Source organism: Onychostruthus taczanowskii, unplaced genomic scaffold (genome assembly GCF_017590055.1).
Source record: "Onychostruthus taczanowskii isolate IOZ18803 unplaced genomic scaffold, ASM1759005v1 scaffold48, whole genome shotgun sequence".
Taxonomy (NCBI): Eukaryota; Metazoa; Chordata; class Aves; order Passeriformes; family Passeridae; genus Onychostruthus; species Onychostruthus taczanowskii.
Window position 1 is genome coordinate 5,417,972 of NW_024502347.1, and position 18,633 is coordinate 5,436,604.

The following is an 18,633-nucleotide window of genomic DNA, read 5'->3' on the forward strand; positions in this document are numbered from 1 at the left end:
TTATTCTTTACTAATGACCGTCACAATTTTACTTCTTCCTCTGGATACATCCTATTTATCTGCTGTTTCTGTCTGAGAGCATTTTTCAGACCTTAAGTTCACTTCTGTTCCATAGCCAGCACTGTCTTTAAGTAGGGAGCATTAATATCTTGAAAACTACTTGTGCCTTTAGCTGTCTAATGTTAATGTCTAGTCTCATTTTTATAGTGAGCTATAGTAGTCCCAAACATCCTAATATTATTTGAAGAAACACAATTACAATGAAAGTCCTGCTTGTCTGTAGTTTTAGTTTGTCGTGAGCCACTCTGGACCTCTGTCTTCCCAACATTATTTCTGTCAGCACTGATTCACCCTTTCCTCATATTTTTTCCTTCAAAAAGCCCACATAAAACACCCCCTCTCATTTTCTTTTTATTTTGATGGTAAGCTCTAACCACATGCTTAGTATTTGTGCAAACTCTCCTTTTTGCTGAGAATTCAGGTTTTGTGGTCCTCTGATACTCCCTTACTGTTTTTTGGTTTTTACTGAAACTTTGATTAGCTAGACAATTTCTACCTTGTTTCATATAGTGCATTTGGGTCATAGTAGAAGGCAAAAAGTGTGTTCTAAAGCTGAATTTTGAGAAGATTTCACATAAGTGTTGCAGATTCACTTGGCATCCAAGTCTTGTACAAACAAATTGGCTTTCTCTTCCAAACATTCTGTTCCTTCAGCCCTTGTCCTTCACCATCTTTGCAGCTTGCTATAGCTAGGTGTCTTTAGTAAAGGATGTTTTGCACTCAGCTCTCAGATGCTTCATTGCAGGGAAATGCAGTTGGTACAGTCATGGCTTTTCATGGTGTACATATAGTATATCTATAAATACTTTCAAAATCAGGTTCAAGCTTTAGAAAGAGAACTGAAAGAGCCAGAGACATGGCATAGAGTGGAAATGCTTCTGGGAGTTAGGTCTGAGATGAAAATGGGAAGCAGCATTCTGTAGAAAGAAGATTTTATGCTTTGTCTTCTGAATTGGCTTACAGTGAAGCCTGGTAATCCAGTCTGTAAGTGCCTGATACATTGACCATACCAGCCAGATTCTCATATGTGGAGGAACAACAAGAAGGAGGAAAAAGAATACAATTTTTGAACCATGTGCTACCAAAAGCATATGCATTCACGTCGTCTGAGGAGTCAAAGAGGACCTAGAATTTCCATCCAACTGTGGAAAGAATGGCTGTTTCCCATCATGAAAAGGTGGAGGTCTTCACTGTCTTTCCCTTTGCAAAGAAACATCACTTTGGTCTTGTCTGGATTCAGTTTGATCCATCTGTTCTTCATTTAAGAGCTAATTTCCTGTAGTTATTCTGATGTTTTATAGTGATGATAGTTGCATCAGAAAATGAGATAAATAGTAGATTGTCAGCAACATACTGTTAGCAATTGAACACATGACATATCACTCTCTCTCTCTCAGCAGTCTCATGTAGATAGATGTAGATTGTATGGATCCCTGTGGGATCCTGAAGGTGAGGACCTTGGAGGAAGAGGCTCATATCCACCACCTTTTTTTTTAATTACGCATAGAACACAAGATGCTGTACTAGTGTGTTGCTGTGACTGTGTAATAGAGGATTCAGGTGTCTGAGAATAGGAATGTGGAGAATATAGTTCCATGTTGGTGACAGTTTTATAAATTCACCTAGGAAGCTGTCAGAATTTCCATCTGTAGTTTGTATGTCACTAGGAGTCCTGCTTTCTCTAGTCTTTTGTCTCACAGTGCATATGGATATACTAAAAAATGTTTTCATTTCTTAGTGGAATATCTTTTGCATCTGATATTGAGGCCACTGGACCTTTCCTCCATGTTTTCTTTCCTTTTTTTATTAAACTTCTGGTATTTATCTTGCACAGCTGCTGATGGTGTTCTGGTATCTCTCTTGGTTGTTCTGAGGGGTAGCTCTTCTAGGACAGGGTTGAGATGGTATTGAGTCATGACTCAGTGATGAAAAAAGTCTAGTATTTCACCTGCAAAGAGAGCACAGGAGTCTTCTTTTTCTAAGGGAAAACTTTGCATCTGACAGCAAGAACTTCAGGTAGTTTTTTATTATAATTTTTTGGATGAAGTTACTGTCTAAGCAACTGGCTGCAAATACAAGCTTGTGTTGTTTATTCTAAGGTGTGGTGTTCTGGGAGGGTAAGCCCTCACCATAACAATATCAAGGACATAGAGAAGTAACACAGAATGGCATGCAAGGTTTTGGTAAGTCTTTTGGTTTGACTGTTTTGTTGGAGTTTTTTTATGGCTCCCACGACCTAGAAATATTGTAGAGAGTAGTCTCTAAATTCTGGAATGCTTGACCCTAACACATATAACAGCAGACAAGCAGTTGAAATGACAGCGTGGTCTGAATACCAAGGTGACATTTTCCCCAGTGTTTTAAAACTTTTTCACTGCCACAAGACAGCAGCAGATTGTTACAGGGTGGCAAAAAACAGAGATGGGTAGTTAATGGCAGGAGCACAGAGCTGTGTGTTCTCCAGCAAAACCAGAGGTAAATGGGTTGGTAGGCTCAAAACCAAAATACAACCTCCTCATGCCCCTAAGGCTCTGAAAACGTACCTACTTAGTTTTGATTAATTTTATTTTCTGGTGGTATTATTTTCTGCAAATGACACTGAGAACACATGACCCTTCCTCTTATAATCAAATAGTCGAGGGGAGTGTCTATATCAGGATGAGACTAATAGTTTTTTCAGTGTATTGGTAGAATCTCATGCATTGTAGCAGTTAAGTATGAAGACTGTTTGACATCTTTTGTGTTTTGTATAACATGGAGATAATTTCCTAGGAATCAGTTATGGAGACAGAAGCTTTGCATGTCAAGCCAAGGTGTCTGGATGACAATTTTGAGGGTAACCATTGGAAAAATTAATGCTTTCAAAATATGTGGGTGAACCATGCCTTTCAAAGAGGCCAAAGCAAATCCCCATACTGGGATGCTTTCACTGCAGACAGGATATTTGATATGCAGGTATTCGTGCAGAGACCTATCTCTATTAAAGCCAAAGTTTGAAGAAATTACCTCAAGAACTACCTTACTAGAACTACCTCAAGAACTTACCTTAAGAACTAATTTTGCATTACAAAGCACTATTTATACTTGACAAATGTCTGTCTGCTGTGGACTGGAAACAACATAGTCAGTGCAGTTCTAATGTTAAGGATTTACTTTCATGTGTTCTATATACACAGACATATGTACATTGTCTACACTGCCAAAAAACCTAAACCTCTTCTTTTATCAGAAGAAAAAGAAAAAAATATTGTAGAACTGTGATGAATTAATCTGTTGGTTATGCAGGTTTATCTGTGGCTGCTCAATGGTTCATCCTATTTCACTTTTTTCAGTGACTTAGCAAGTTTATTCTTCTACCCCTGACTTTTACCTGAAATCATTTCTGTGTGCTGAGCTCTAATACGCTTAGGCTGTGATGAAGTTTCTTTCTAAAAAACCTTAGACTCTTATGGCTTGCACATCAATATTTGTGTGATTATAGACCAAGATATTGTTGCTAAAGCTAGGTAAAAAAAATTATTTTAACTATAATTCATTAAGTTTTAATCTTTAGGTTTAGATGGGGTATGGGATAATGTATGAATGAATATGTTGTCTCCTTGACTGCTTAAGAAAAGCATTATTCTCCCCTTATCCCTTGCTTCTCTACTGATAGCACAAAGGGAAAAAAAAAAAAGAATCCTTCCTCTTTTCCTCCAGGTAGGTAGGTCAGGAAGAAGCTCTTTCTTTGCTCTCTTTTAATAAATCATTGTCAGAATAGGTTCCGTATGACTACATGAAAGCTGGAGAGCTCATTTGTTACTCCCCTGGGTATCAGCAGACATGCAGATGTGTGCAGAGGACTGCAGTCCAATGCATATGCCCTCATTATGCTTAGTAAGACGTTGTGAACCATGCCAGTTTTCCTTACTTTTATGTATTCATCAGTTTGAAGAAGCTAATGCCAAACTTCAAAAACTGACATTTAATATAGCTCCCCATAGAAAACCTCTATTATTTTGTGAGTGAGGGAGAAGCTATTTAAATCACAAGATTTATATTTATTTAGCTGCTTTCTCTGACTGGTAAACTGGTATAAGAAACTAAAAATGAATGAATAAACACTCATAAGACCCATAGAAGAAAAGAAAAAAAAAAACAAAACAAAACAAGAATTTACACAATTCCCTGAAACTTCTTAAGAAATGAAAAATACAACTTTAGATATCAAGTGTTATCCATTAAAAAATGTTTTGCTCAGTTTATGTAGTCATCTGTCTAGGCTGTTATGTGCACCCCACATACACGTGAACACACACACAAGGAAAGTTTGTAGCTGTACAGTTAAAAGAGTTGTGAGGAAAATGTATCCTATTTACTTCTTAGCTATGTGACCAATGTAGATCTGTAATACAAATCTCAGAAATATCCATCCCATTGCTTTTTATTACTGAAGAAAGTAGATCAGGATGGTAACAGCTGGATGCAAAAAGCAATCATATTTTCAGTATAAAAATAATGTTATTGCTTAGTAAGCTATGCTCCATAAATGTATTAGGGGGTATACTGGTGTGCCCTGGATGGTTTTTGTTCTTTTTTCTTAAAAATATCTTTCGTTTCCACCCCCCACTAAGAAGAAAGGAATGTTTCCCATGAAGACATGAAGTGAGTTTGTTTTTCACTTTTGCCTTTCATATAGGGACACAGAATATAAAGGACTACAGCTCTCTCTGGATCAGGTCACTGCTACCAAGCCGGCATTCTCATACGCAAACTCAGCTCCGACCATAACGGATAATAGAAAGGGAAGCAAATCTCGCCTCTCGAGCACAAAGTCAAAATCAAGGACATCACCATACCCACAGGTAGCTGTCTTTGAAAAACTAAGTTAAATATTTTTGAATATCTCAATTTTGGCTGCTACTTTACCCAAATAACTGGAATGGGCCAAAGAATGTGTTACTCAAAGGGAATAAAGGACAGCAGGTTATACGAGCTTGAGACAGGAATTTGGTTCTTTAAACTGCTTCTAAAAAGCTGGAAACATTTATGTTTCAGCATGCATAATAAATCATTATCAACGACAATAGCAGCACAGGGCTCAGAGTTAATGAGAAGCGGACTGAAGGACAAGTGAAAATGTTTGTTTTGAAATACTTGGTTTGAGAAGACTGAGTTTTGCCTTTTGAGAAATCTTGCTTTTTCTGACTTGGTCTTTACTAATTCGAACAAATCTAGAAAGCTGCCAGATATTAGATAGCAGTTAATACTGAAATTGTTGTCAAGAGGAATGAGTATTGAGGAGGGAAAGCAGTCACCCAACTTGGTGAATTGGAACAAGAAAATGTGTACTTTTCTGTGTGTAAAGCTTTGAAAGGAAGAAAACAGTAGGAGGCTGTCATTGGCATCAGTAGATTTTAATTTCCCAAATTTTGTTTTCAAGTCTAAGTTGTAAGGAACACGTCCCAGCTTGGAGAATGGACCAGACTCAATTGGGTCTGTGAACTGAAATTTACACAATACATTTATGCAACCGATTTCTGCAGGCAATGTCACAGCACTTGTATCCTTACACTGTCAAACTTTTACCTCAAAAAACATGTTTGTTAGAATAACTGTGATCTTTACTAATGATACAAGTCCTACTGCTCTTATGCCTCTACATAAGAGGATATGAATGGATATATAAACAAAATGGATATAAATGTATGCATTCAAGATGCAAGATAGAAGAACTATGTATTTTTAAAGAGCCCAGTATTTAGTAGTATATTTAAAGAACCTCAATAATTAACTGATAATGACCTTAATAACTACAGTTTCTCTGCAGGTGCAATGTTTTCTAAATGGACCTCCAAGAGTGTACAATGTGATCCCAAATATCTACATCACTTCCTGGTTTTCTTTCTTTTTCCTCTCAAAAGTACCAAGGATAAGAATTTCTGTTAAATGACATCTGCTTTTGGCACAGGAAATATTTAACTGAGCAACTAGATATGAACTCCTAATTTTGAGAATCTAACATTTGCCATAGGTTATTATAGCTCACTTGTTCATACTTGTTTCTGTGGGTTGTTAAAAAAAGCCTTTTTCTTGAATGCACTACATTATTGTAAAAATTGCACTCAATCTGTTTAAAAGAATTGGGGAAGATGCGTACAAATAATTGTAAATTCAGTTTTAATGACTATTTTTGATTTATTGTAATTACATTTCATCTTACCTTATACAGTCCTTTCCAAAGTATTAATTTGCTAGCAGGACAATCCCAGCTGAAGGCTTGTTATCCTTCCACATCTATCTGATGTCTGAAAGTATGACCTCCTCATCCTTTCTGTCACCAGAGAAAAATACTGAATGAGCAGTGCAGCATTGTGACTTATGGTTTATCAGGGATTGTAGTCTGAAAGCCCAGGGTGCTTAGCCTCCACTTTCATTTTGCATCCTCATTACCAGCTGCCTGATATTAAAGTCACATATTTCATCATTCAAAAAGAAGCAGCCATATTAGTTGCCAATATCTTGAAAAATGGTCATGCCATTCATTACAGCCCATCACCACAAGTATCGCTGGCAGCTTGGCTTTGCCTCTCTGTCATCCTTCTCCACCAGTGAATAAACTGTTGAAAGACTAAGAGAAGCTGCTGTGAAGAACATGCAGCAGGTGGTACAGCCTGTGTCCCTCAGTCTCCTGCCCATGTAATTTGCCAGTCAGTAGAGGAGAATTAGAGTGTGACTTAAAAGTCACAGCTGAAGAGTAAGGTCATGGGTTTTGGCTTACACAGGAGCCTGAGCTGTGGTGAGGAAAGGAAGCAGGAAGTTTATTAGTAAAATAATGGCAGTGGAGAAAGTTCTTAAAGTCAAGGACACCTACGAGATTTTAAATGTACATAATTTCTTTTCCTTTTTTCCCCCCTTTCCTTTTCTCTTGTTCCCTTACCATTTACTTTGCTTCTCTCTTGAAGAGAAAAAAAAAATCATATGCTTTATTGGGTGCTGACTGGGAATCATTCACCTTGCCAGCTGTGTGTCCCTAAGATAGGTACATAAGATGTGAACAGTATGAAAATTATACTACTTGATTTCAGCTGAATCTTTACTACTAGGGCAAAAAGTGGGTGTTTTAGTCATCTAACACAGTTTGATGTTTTTTCTCCTCAATTCTTATGCAAAAGCATACATAGCATAATGTTGGTCTTGCAGACTCTTAAGTGAAACTGAGTTCATTGAACTGGAGGCATTGGTCAGCATGTGATTAACACTGTGTGCTGTTAGTACAGTGGGCTAGTGGGTTCTGTGAAACCAGCCTCAGGCAGGAGACAGGCAAGCAGAGAGGAGAGCAACCCAAAATTTTTGGCCCAGCTGCAGCATTTTCTCAGAGAGTTTGAAGAGTGCTTTTCTAGTCCTGTCCCACCAGAGAGGTGCAGAGCTGAAAGAGATGGTGGGGGAAAAAACCAAACAGGCAGATCAAGGTTTGATGAATATTTGCAGAAAAAGGAAATAATGAGTTGGTGAAAAGATGCCTGTAGTCTTTCCCCACCATCATCATCATCATCACCATTATTGTGAGTGCCTCCAGAGAAAAATACTGAATGAGCAGTGCAGCATTGTGACTTATGGTTTATCAGGGATTGTAGTCTGAAAGCCCAGGGTGCTTAGCCTCCACTTTCATTTTGCATCCTCATTACCAGCTGCCTGATATTAAAGTCACATATTTCATCATTCAAAAAGAAGCAGCCATATTAGTTGCCAATATCTTGAAAAATGGTCATGCCATTCATTACAGCCCATCACCACAAGTATCGCTGGCAGCTTGGCTTTGCCTCTCTGTCATCCTTCTCCACCAGTGAATAAACTGTTGAAAGACTAAGAGAAGCTGCTGTGAAGAACATGCAGCAGGTGGTACAGCCTGTGTCCCTCAGTCTCCTGCCCATGTAATTTGCCAGTCAGTAGAGGAGAATTAGAGTGTGACTTAAAAGTCACAGCTGAAGAGTAAGGTCATGGGTTTTGGCTTACACAGGAGCCTGAGCTGTGGTGAGGAAAGGAAGCAGGAAGTTTATTAGTAAAATAATGGCAGTGGAGAAAGTTCTTCTTAAAGTCAAGGACACCTATGAGATTTTAAATGTACATAATTTCTTTTCCTTTTTTCTCCCCTTTCATTTTCTCTTGTTCCCTTACCATTTACTTTGCTTCTCTCTTGAAGAGAAAAAAAAAATCATATGCTTTATTGGGTGCTGACTGGGAATCCTTCACCTTGCCAGCTGTGTGTCCCTAAAATAGGTACATAAGATGTGAACAGTATGAAAATTAGACTACTTGATTTCAGCTGAATCTTTACTACTAGGGCAAAAAGTGGGTGTTTTGGTCATCTAACACAGTTTGATGTTTTTTCTCCTCAATTCTTATGCAAAAGCATACATAGCATAATGTTGGTCTTGCAGACTCTTAAGTGAAACTGAGTTCATTGAACTGGAGGCATTGGTCAGCATGTGATTAACACTGTGTGCTGTTAGTACAGTGGGCTAGTGGGTTCTGTGAAACCAGCCTCAGGCAGGAGACAGGCAAGCAGAGAGGAGAGCAACCCAAAATTTTTGGCCCAGCTGCAGCATTTTCTCAGAGAGTTTGAAGAGTGCTTTTCTAGTCCTGTCCCACCAGAGAGGTGCAGAGCTGAAAGAGATGGTGGGGGAAAAAACCAAACAGGCAGATCAAGGTTTGATGAATATTTGCAGAAAAATAATGAGTTGGTGAAAAGATGCCTGTAGTCTTTCCCCACCATCATCATCATCATCACCATTATTGTGAGTGCCTCCCAAAATCTAGCCCTGCACCTTTGTGTTCCCAAAAACTAGCCCAGGACCTCATTTATTCCATATGCAGGCAATAGCAGTAAGACTGGAAAAACATTTTTATTATGATCATCTGAACTGCTTTGGAGTTTAATGTCCCATTAATGATGACTGTATAAAAAAATGTTTAACTTGCTTGTTGTGTGCCTGCCGTGGAAATGTTTCATGGTGAGATCTGGATATGTGGTTATTGTTTCATATCTCATCTTAGTTCTTGGATAAAGATTTTATATATATATGTATATACATATACATATATGTATGTATATGTGTGTATATATGTATATGTATGTGTGTGTGTGTATATATATGCATATATATATATGTGTATATATATATATGTGTGTGTGTGTGTATATGTATGTTGCTCATGAAAGCACACGTGAAAGTAAGGATGTACCCAAGATCTGTTGGATGTAGGTATAGGTATATATTAACAGGTAGGTATATGGGTGTATATATTAATGCATCAGATTTCAGAGATATATTGATTTTATATCTCCTTTATATAGATATTTTGGATTAATTCTGCAACCCATCTCTATTTGGGTATATCACAGAATGGAATAAAGATAACAGAATCAGGCAGAATTCTAGTCAGCCTGGCTTTTGTTTTGTTTTAATTTCTTCCTGTAGCCTAAAGCTTTGGCAACTTTTACTGTGTTCAAAAGCAAAGCAAACTCCTCTTTTTATAGTAAACATTACTCCTGGTCTGGTGAAGAGTCACCAGCAGTGGGGGTTATTTTAATGGACATGCTGTATTACTTTAATCTAAGCCTTTCACCATCTGTTGTGCCTATAATAGTGAATGCGAAAAGAGCATATTTTTCATTTCAGGATTACATTAGTAAAATGTAAGATAAAAGTGATTTAAATCATGCATATGTTCTTAGTACAATGCAGCCTGCATCTGTGATGGTTTTTTTCCTCATGGTTCAGACACAAATCAAGAGAAAAGCTGTTAATGCTGATGTAGTGAAAGTTTTCCATGGAAAAGAGGGCTCTGTGAGGGTTTCACCATATATTTAATGCTTATAACGATAAAAACCTGAGTAGGCTGCCAGAAAATTATATATCTATAATATCTGTTGTTTAAACATATGGGGTGGCGTGTAGAGCAGGCTGATGTTGCTGTGCATGACAGGACAAGTCCTCAGGCCAGTGAGACACCTGTAGGAATGGAACGGCAGGAAATAGAAAATCACTCGAGGAATATGAAATTGTCTACTGGCCTAATACACTTCCATGGACTCTCATAAATTAAGTTTCCTTAGACATGGAATTTATATTTCCTTATTTCCTTATCTCTTTAGATCTCCTGAAGTTTTTCCTCAAATGAAAATGCATCAGTGATGGCCCACAGACCTTTTCTTTGTCAGTGCTAATCCTGCTGGTGTGCTCTCACTTTGACTGTACACTGGATTACCACTCTGGGAGACATTTCTAATTTTCAGAGGTGATAATTCAGTTTCCAGGTGAACCAGCTGAATTCAGGACCAGCTGAAGGACCATTTAATTTATGTTTGTTTTTTTTTTTGTGCAGATGACAATTCAGAAATTACCTAGAGGGAATTCAGATGTTGCCAGTTTGAAGTTCTTTATCACTATCTACTGATTAAATTTTGTCAAAAAACCCAAAAGTTATAAACTAGTTTTTGCCTTCTGACTCCTGATAGAAATCAGAGAGCAGAAATTAATAGAAAATAAAATGTTTATGCTGAGACATGACTAGCATTGAAAAAAAAACCCAACTGATTTTAATTTGCCATAATTTTCATTAAATCTGATTCAATTTTTTATGGTCTTTCATCACTTGACATATGGGAGCCTAATTCTGACTTGAGAGATAGTGTTTCCACTCCCATTTCAGTAAAGCAATATCTTTGATCACCCTTTCATTTCTCCCCCATCAACATGTCACACATGCCCATATTTGAAGTCTCCACCTGTCAACATCAGATTCCCAGAAGAGGCAGTGGTTGGACTGCAGCAGTGGAGGCAGCCTGAGGATGCCAAATAGAGATGTGACTGGCTTTAAAGGAAATTAGACATATTTTTGCCCTGTGTCTGCTTATGTTGCATCTTAGGAGTAAGCAGTCATATCAAACCTTGGCAGAAAATGTGGGCCACAAGCAACTGACTGTGTTAATTTAATTCTGTCCATGGCCTAGCACTTGCCATTGGTAAAATCTCAAGTAATCTTCATTCACATCAAGTATGAAGATGGGCCAAGTATTGTTGGTCTTCATACATGGTTATATGACATCACACAGTGCATTTCTGAGACACTAGGTATAAACCCTATGAGATAATTTCCCTTTCTTAAAGTGATTAGGTTCAAGATAAAAGCAGAAATTGCACAACTTTTCTATGAAAATATTCCCTTCAAGAGACGCTATGTTGGACACTGAAGTGTCCTTAGAAAAAGAGAACTAATAGAAGAATACCTAGTAGAGATAGGGCAGGAAATTAAGAGTTTTCAGTTTGAAGGATTCTCTGGGATTTATTATCATCATAAATAATCCAAAAAAGAAATTTCATTATAATATTATTGGAAATTAATTTTCCTTGTCCTTCTCATGAAAGAAATACATACTAAGAGTTTTATTTTTAATAAGAAAATAAATGAACTCTTGACTTTTCTATATTTGCACTTAGGCTTATGCTGTATAATATTTCTGCTTAACTTTTAAAATTAAAAAAATCTGGTTTATACAAGTCAAATTCAAAAAGAGCATTAAAACAGTTCTAAAATTAAAAACAGATTAAAATGTAATTTTCTTTTTTTTTATTTCTAGATAAGATTTACTAGCTGTTAATCTTGTTAATAATTTCTATTTTTTATTGGAAACTTAATTTTATCTACACATTTTTTGCAGGAAAACTTACAGTAATTCAGCTGTTATTTATGAAGATGTCTTTGTGATTAAGCAGTTTGTAGATGTTAGGTCTGAAAGGATAATAGAAGAGACAGATGCTCCATTTGTTGACAATAACACTGTGGTGACTGAATAAAGTTCCTAGTTAGTGTATGTTGAGTTAGTGGCATTTAAAAGAGCTCTTTTGTGGCTCTGTAACTATCTAACCTTCATGAAAATTCATGTTTTCTCCTTTCATCTCTAAACCTTTGTGATGAGTATCGTGGCACTAACTTTCTGACCTCCTCTGTGTATTCTGGTAGGCTTGTTGCCTATGGGTTTTCTTCTGACAACTAATAACAAAATATAATTGCCTTCCTCAAAGCCATGGCCCTTTCTCTGTTTCCTTTAAGTAATCTATCGTGTTCACAACCTAAATAGTATTCACAAATATAAACTGGAATACTGAAGCAATGCCCAATTAAATGCCAAAAACTCCACTGATGTTGCACACATGGTTTAGGTTTCTCCAAGTCAAACATCTGGTAAGTACTTTCGATTGGTAAGTGCATAAAACCTTGATCCTGGCTGATAATGAGGAGTTTCATAGCAACTTAATCTAATGAAAAGGAAGGTAACCTTATGTTAGGCCTATTAAAAGAAAAGGCAGAGCGGGCATATGGAAGGTGAGTGATGGAATGGGAGAATTCCAAGGTTTCATGTTGTAATACATTGATTTGTGACATGAGTGTGCAGTGCTGAAGAGGTGAGCATGTACAGCTTTGGTCTCATCCCAGCCCATAATCATGGGTGAAATTGATTTAAAAATGTTCCGTGAAGTTTGACAGTTCCAATAAATAAAAAGATTTAAAAATGAGATAGCTAAATCCTAGGAGGTTTAATAAACATTCTTTTCCTTTCCCAAAAGGTATTTAAAAGTTGGAAGCATTCATTATGAATATCTAGAGACCTGTGACATTTAACTTAACCCTTACTTCTCTCTAAACAAATGCTCAGGTTCCTGTCCTGACTAATTTTCCAGCAACCTACTAGTTGCTTTTCTGTGTTGGGAGTGCCCTGCTTTAGTGAGGGTGAACAATGCTGACTCTGCCTGCTTTGGTTAGCAGTCACCTTTACTGGAAAATAGTTTCTGGATTTTCCTTGTTCCCATATTGCAATAGAGCTAGGATTTTTATCTTCCTACCTATCTGCCATCACTTTAGAGCTTTACCTTTCAAATTTGATGGTGGTGTCAACTTTTCCCTCCTAATAAGAGGAAAGAAGTTCAAAGATACCGCTCCAAGTAAGAAAAAAAATATAAACAAACAAAATATGAGAAAAAGAGAGTGAACCCTTAGAAAAAATCCTTCAAATACATTCGGTTTCAATTTGACATGTGAGAATGCTCCAGGAGCAGTGTTATTTCAGTCCCTTTTGGAAGTGTTTTGCTGAAGTGCATTGGAGCACCTTGGCTGAGCATAAGCACAGCTTTCAAAGCAACAAGAAAAACCTGGACATACTAAAAATATATTGAATTGCAACATTGATGTTTCTGAGCCTAATATTACACATCATAAAGGAGATGGCTGTTAAGGGCCGACATGGGATGTTTTAGATTTTCATGAGGTCTGTCCTGTCATCTGCGAGCTCATTACAGAGTGTTGTACAGGAAAGGACCAGGAGCCCAATCAGAAGGTGCAGACACGCTCGCAAAAAACACACTGTCACATACACAGTCTGCCTTCCCAGTGCAGTTACTTGCAGATTTCACCCAGGTGTGGTAATTCCCATGCCGCTTCTCCTGTTTTGCAGTATTCTGGATTTCACACGGAGAGATCCGAGTCTGACCACGAGAGCCAGTGGGGTGGGAGCCCCCTGACCGATACGGCTTCTCCGCAGCTCCTGGAGCCCGCGGATAGAGCGAGCTCCCAGCACCACGACGTCTCCTGTGCCTACAGACAGTACTCAGACCGCAGTGCGCTCTGCTACGGTTTTGCACTCGACCACTCCAGGCTGGCTGATGACAGGCATTTCCACACTCAGGCCTGCGAAGGAGGCAGATGCGAAGCTGGCCGGTATTTCCTTGGCACGCCGCAGCCAGGAAGGGAGAGCTGGTGGGGCTCTCGCTCCGCGCTGCCTCTGACTAAGTCGTCCCCTGAGAGCAGAGAAGCGTATGAGAACAGTATGCCCCACATAACGTCAGTGCACAGGATTCATGGTAAGACATAACAAGGATTTGCAGAAGCGACACCATCTCAGCTAAAGCAATACGACAGAAACATCCAGCTGTTTATGAGAAAGATGGAAAATGAGGTGCTTTTGATGTATGTTCTTGTCATCTCGTCTACGGAGATGAGGAATACTTGAAATTCAAGTTGAGTTTTATAGTCTGGGTTATATCAAGCAAAATATAGTTTTGCTGTATTTTCATTGTGAAATTAAGGTGGAAACGTGACTGAGGAGATTTTAAGCATGATCTTAAAAATATAAACAAAATAATCCACTTGATAGAAAAGTGGTTTTTATTAGACTTAGGATCAAGACATTTAAGATAGAATATATTTAGCAAAAAATTATAGGTAAATCTAAGCTAGATATTAAAAACTCTTGAAAGCTGTTGGAGAAATTGTTCTCTGAGGGACTTTTTTCCCTACTGGTTATTACTAGATTCTGTATGATTTGATGTTTATTTAAAGTTGGCTATTGAAATAAGCAGTTTTTTTAGTTTCAGACATTTACCCTCAGTGATATTTTTTAGCCAATTTAAATCTCTCCATCCTTTCAGCACTAAGCCTGAAATTTTGTTTAGTTTCTGACAGGTTGCAACTCAGTGCATTAGCACATTTTCAGATGCTGAAGTTAATAAAAAAACCACAGTGAAAGCCTGATACTGGGTTGGACAGGTCCAAAGGTCCTTGATTTTAAAATTATAGGCTTAGTCTTGGAAGACAGTAACGGGCCCTAAAGTCAGAATTCAAGGTTTTAAGGATGGATGCAACATAAAAAAAAAAGTTTTTCCACAAAAGAGTCTACCAAAACAAATGTTACCTCTAAAGAACTCATAAAAGCACATTAAATTAGTACTATTCCGTTGATCTGCAGAACAAGGCTTTGTAAACAAAAATACCTGTTATGTTTTGCTCCAATCTGATGAAAATTATGTTGAGATTAGAAAAAATTATTAAATAATAAGTTCCAGGAAATACAACCAGAGAAAAATCCAGAAAATTTTGCTGATGAGGACTGTTCTCCACTTTTCCTGTGAAAACATGCGTCCTTCTTTGTGTCTGTTCTATTCTTCTGCCTTATTTGTGTTTTTCTAGCTTTTTCTTCTAAGAAAAAAAAGAGAATCTAGCAAATTATGATAATTTTCTGGCAAATTTCATGCATGATAGTTCTTGCTGAACATAGAAATATCATACCAAGGTACAGACAGAAGAGTGTTAGATATTAATTCCATACCTCTATGGGGAATAATTAACCCAAATGGATAATATGATTTGGTTTTATTGTGTTGTTTGGCTTTGCTGTAATTTCAGGTGTTGCAGGTTTTTTGGTTTTGGGTTTTTTTTTTGTATCAAGAGTTACATTTTTCAGTAGTTCTTCAGTCTGTGTGTAGCTTTGGGGGAAAAACCTGACTAGTCCTGGCATTTTGGGTCCAGCTCTTAAGAGGATGTGAAGAATAAGTTCATGCCCATGATACTCCACAGTGCAGTAGTTCTACAGCAGCGGCAGGATATTGTTCTTGCAGAAGCCCATTACTGATTTGTCTAGTGAACTCTGCAATGCAGTGGCATTGGTCTGCATCCCAAACATATCTGCATGCCTTGACCCAACACAAAACTGGGGAAACTTCATGTGTTACTCCGAAAATGGGTTTGCTTTGAAGAGCACTCTCAGCCAACACAAAGTGCTCCATCCCCAAAGAGGACTTTATGTATGCCAAGGCAGAGGTGTTGATAAGTAAAATGTGCAAGTCCCACACAGGCCCTCCTTCAGGAATGCATCTCAGCAAATCAAGCCCTATATCATAATGTTAACCGTTCAGGTTTTGGGGCCACTCTATTCCTGGTGAGGACTGACAGATATGATTTCATCCTTTCAGCTACTTGTAAGCTGAACACCTTCTCTGATATGTATATTGGCCTTATTTTTTAAAGAGAGGTAAGAATGTAATAATATTTTCCCATTTCAAAAGAAAATATTTATGCATGGGGATATGACATCACATTTTTACAGTGTTCCTGTCTAAGAGCTATGAGAGCTTTGAAGAAGAATTCCTTCATTACTTGTGGTTATTTATTGTTGTGTATCCTGTCTAAAGTCTCTACATAACTACAAGACATTTCCCAATGCTGTCTCTGTTTTAGCTCCTGGAAAGTCTGGAATGTTGTACATTTGTAATTCCCTGAGATTTTTATTTTTACCATGCCCCAAATTCACTCGGACCTTGTTGATGCAATGAGGTAGAAAGGGGCCAGGGGTCTGAACACTGGCATTGAAGGCACTTTGACATGCCCTAGGATACCCTGCCTGGCCTCTACCTGCTCCAAAAGACAGAGTTGCTTTCAAGTTCTCCAATACCTGCAGGGCTTATGCAGGTACTTGGCTACCCAAGAGTGTATCAGGTGGCACCAGATACCTGTGTTGAGGTGCTTAGATCTCTGCATATTTTCAGCTGAGTTACTTGTTTCAAGTGGAGACACTGGAAACTAGAGTTTGTCACTGAAAAGCAAGGGGTCATTTTGGGTGACTGTTACGACTCACCCCTGACTTGATTTTCTGTGTCTGAAATGAGGTTCAGATTACATGTTCTTCAAGATCACTTAAACCTCAGTGCTTGTCTCCTTTCTCTCTTTCCTAGGAAGAGGACACTGGGATGAGGACAGTGTTGTTAGCTCACCCGATCCTGGCTCTGCCAGCGAGTCAGGAGACCGATACCGTACCGAGCAGTATCAGAACAGTCCGCATGAGCCCAGCAAAATTGAAACTCTCATAAGAGCTACCCAGCAAATGATTAAAGAAGAAGAAAACAGGCTACAGCTGCGGAAAACCACTCCTGACCCACTGGTCTCCATTAACGGCACAGGGAAGAAGCACGCTATCTGTTTCGCAAGCTACCCTCAGCAGCAGCTGGCAGCGGACGTCTGCCGCGTCCCAACAGTTGCCAGCACTCCTCCTTGTGAACACATCCAGCAGCGAGATGGAAAGATTATGAGCCCACATGAAAATGACTACGACAACAGCCCCACAACACTGTCTAGGATAAGCAGCCCCAGTTCTGATCGAATATCAAAATCTAGTTTGGTACTTGCTAAAGACTACCTGCATTCAGACATGTCCCCTCATCAAACCCAAGGAGACCACCCAGCAGCCTCTCCAAATTATTACAGCTCCCACAGGCAGTACTTTGATAAGCATGCTTACACACTAACTGGATATGCCCTGGAGCATCTCTATGACACTGAAACAATTAGAAACTATTCACTAGGCTGTAATGGATCCCACTTTGATGTGACTTCTCACTTAAGGATGCAGCAAGATCCAGCACAAGGACACAAGGGAACATCTGTTATAATAACCAATGGAAGCTGACACTTTTTTTCTAAAAATTTTTGCGCTTTAAAAAATAACCTTTGAGCTCTGATTGGAAGATATTCTATGTTTTCATGCCCTTGTCCTTACCAGCATTTCCCATACCACAGTGCACTAGAAAGAAGAACCTAAGGTTTGGGGGGATAAGTTAGTTAAAACACATTACTTAAGAAAAAAAAAAACAAATGCACTGGCATGCAGGGTTAGAGTAAACGAAGCTAAATGCAAAGTTGTTGCCATGCATGCTGAGAAGGATAGAAGAGGTTCAGGCAGTGAGTACTTGTGGCAGAGCAGTTTATCCACATTGTGTAAGAGGTGTTGTTTGGAAACACTGCCAAAGGCAGATCTTCTGAACTGCGTAGGTACCAGGCAGCAGAACTGCTATGTATTCTTTTTACACAGGAAGTTGGGATGTGTTTCTTCAAAATACACACCAAAATGTGTACTTCTGGTGATTTGTTTACTCCCCAAAGGCCAAGTATGTTATGCTGCTGTATGGTATAAAGCATCCGTGGCTGACCAATATAAAATCAAAAATGGGAGAAAGAAGAGAGAACTCCTGAAATTGTTATGTCCTTGTGTACTCACAAACACAGCTATTTACATATGCTTGATTTGAAAAGAGTCCTTATGATTAGTATGTTCAAATGTTTACCTCTACTGTATTAAAACGAGAGGGGTGTTCTCACTGTAGCATTGAGAAACGCAAAGGGCTTTCTTGTCTTGCAGTAGAGACGGGAGATGGTTCTCATGTTTTTGAAAGGTTGCCCATGGTGGTTAGTGGAGTGAAACGTAAGAAAATTCCCTGGAGAAACAGGGAGAATAGACTGGAATTAGGAGTGGTCCAAGGTAAACACTTAACCCTGTAGCTATGTATGCCATTTAGTAATAATTATAAAATAAGGGAAAGTGGCTGAATAATTAAGAATTAATTTAAAATACAGAAGGAACTAAATAGAATCATAGAAATATTGCTGTAAAATACAAATGCAGTTGCATAAATGTAAAAATACATGAGCCATGAATAGGCAAAAACTCTTTGGCAGTTTGTCTAACTTCTGATAGCGTTTTGGAGTAAATTAAGAGAGTATAGAGTATCATAACTACTCTGTCTGAAACACAGTGAAGTAACAGGCATGACCTTGATAAAGAAATATAAATTCTCTGCTTGATTGCAGCAGATAATTTAATGAAAATCAGAAAATATTATGGATATTAAAATCAGCCATATGTACATAACAAAAGTAGAGGGAAATCAGTGTTCCAAGGAATTAAATTGTATTAAGAATGCTGGT

General features: G+C 38.2%; 1 protein-coding gene across 1 annotated transcript in view; it reads left to right on the top strand.

Annotated features, from left to right (window-relative positions):
• SIM1 (SIM bHLH transcription factor 1) overlaps nucleotides 1-17,338 on the top strand; it is a 46,324-nt gene extending 28,986 nt beyond the window's left edge. The window contains exons 9-11 of the mRNA XM_041414886.1: nucleotides 4,739-4,904; nucleotides 13,556-13,961; nucleotides 16,608-17,338. Of these exons, the coding sequence (XP_041270820.1) occupies nucleotides 4,739-4,904; nucleotides 13,556-13,961; nucleotides 16,608-17,338 (1,303 nt within the window). The remainder of the gene's footprint in view (nucleotides 1-4,738; nucleotides 4,905-13,555; nucleotides 13,962-16,607) is intronic.
• Nucleotides 17,339-18,633: the final 1,295 nt, after the last annotated feature.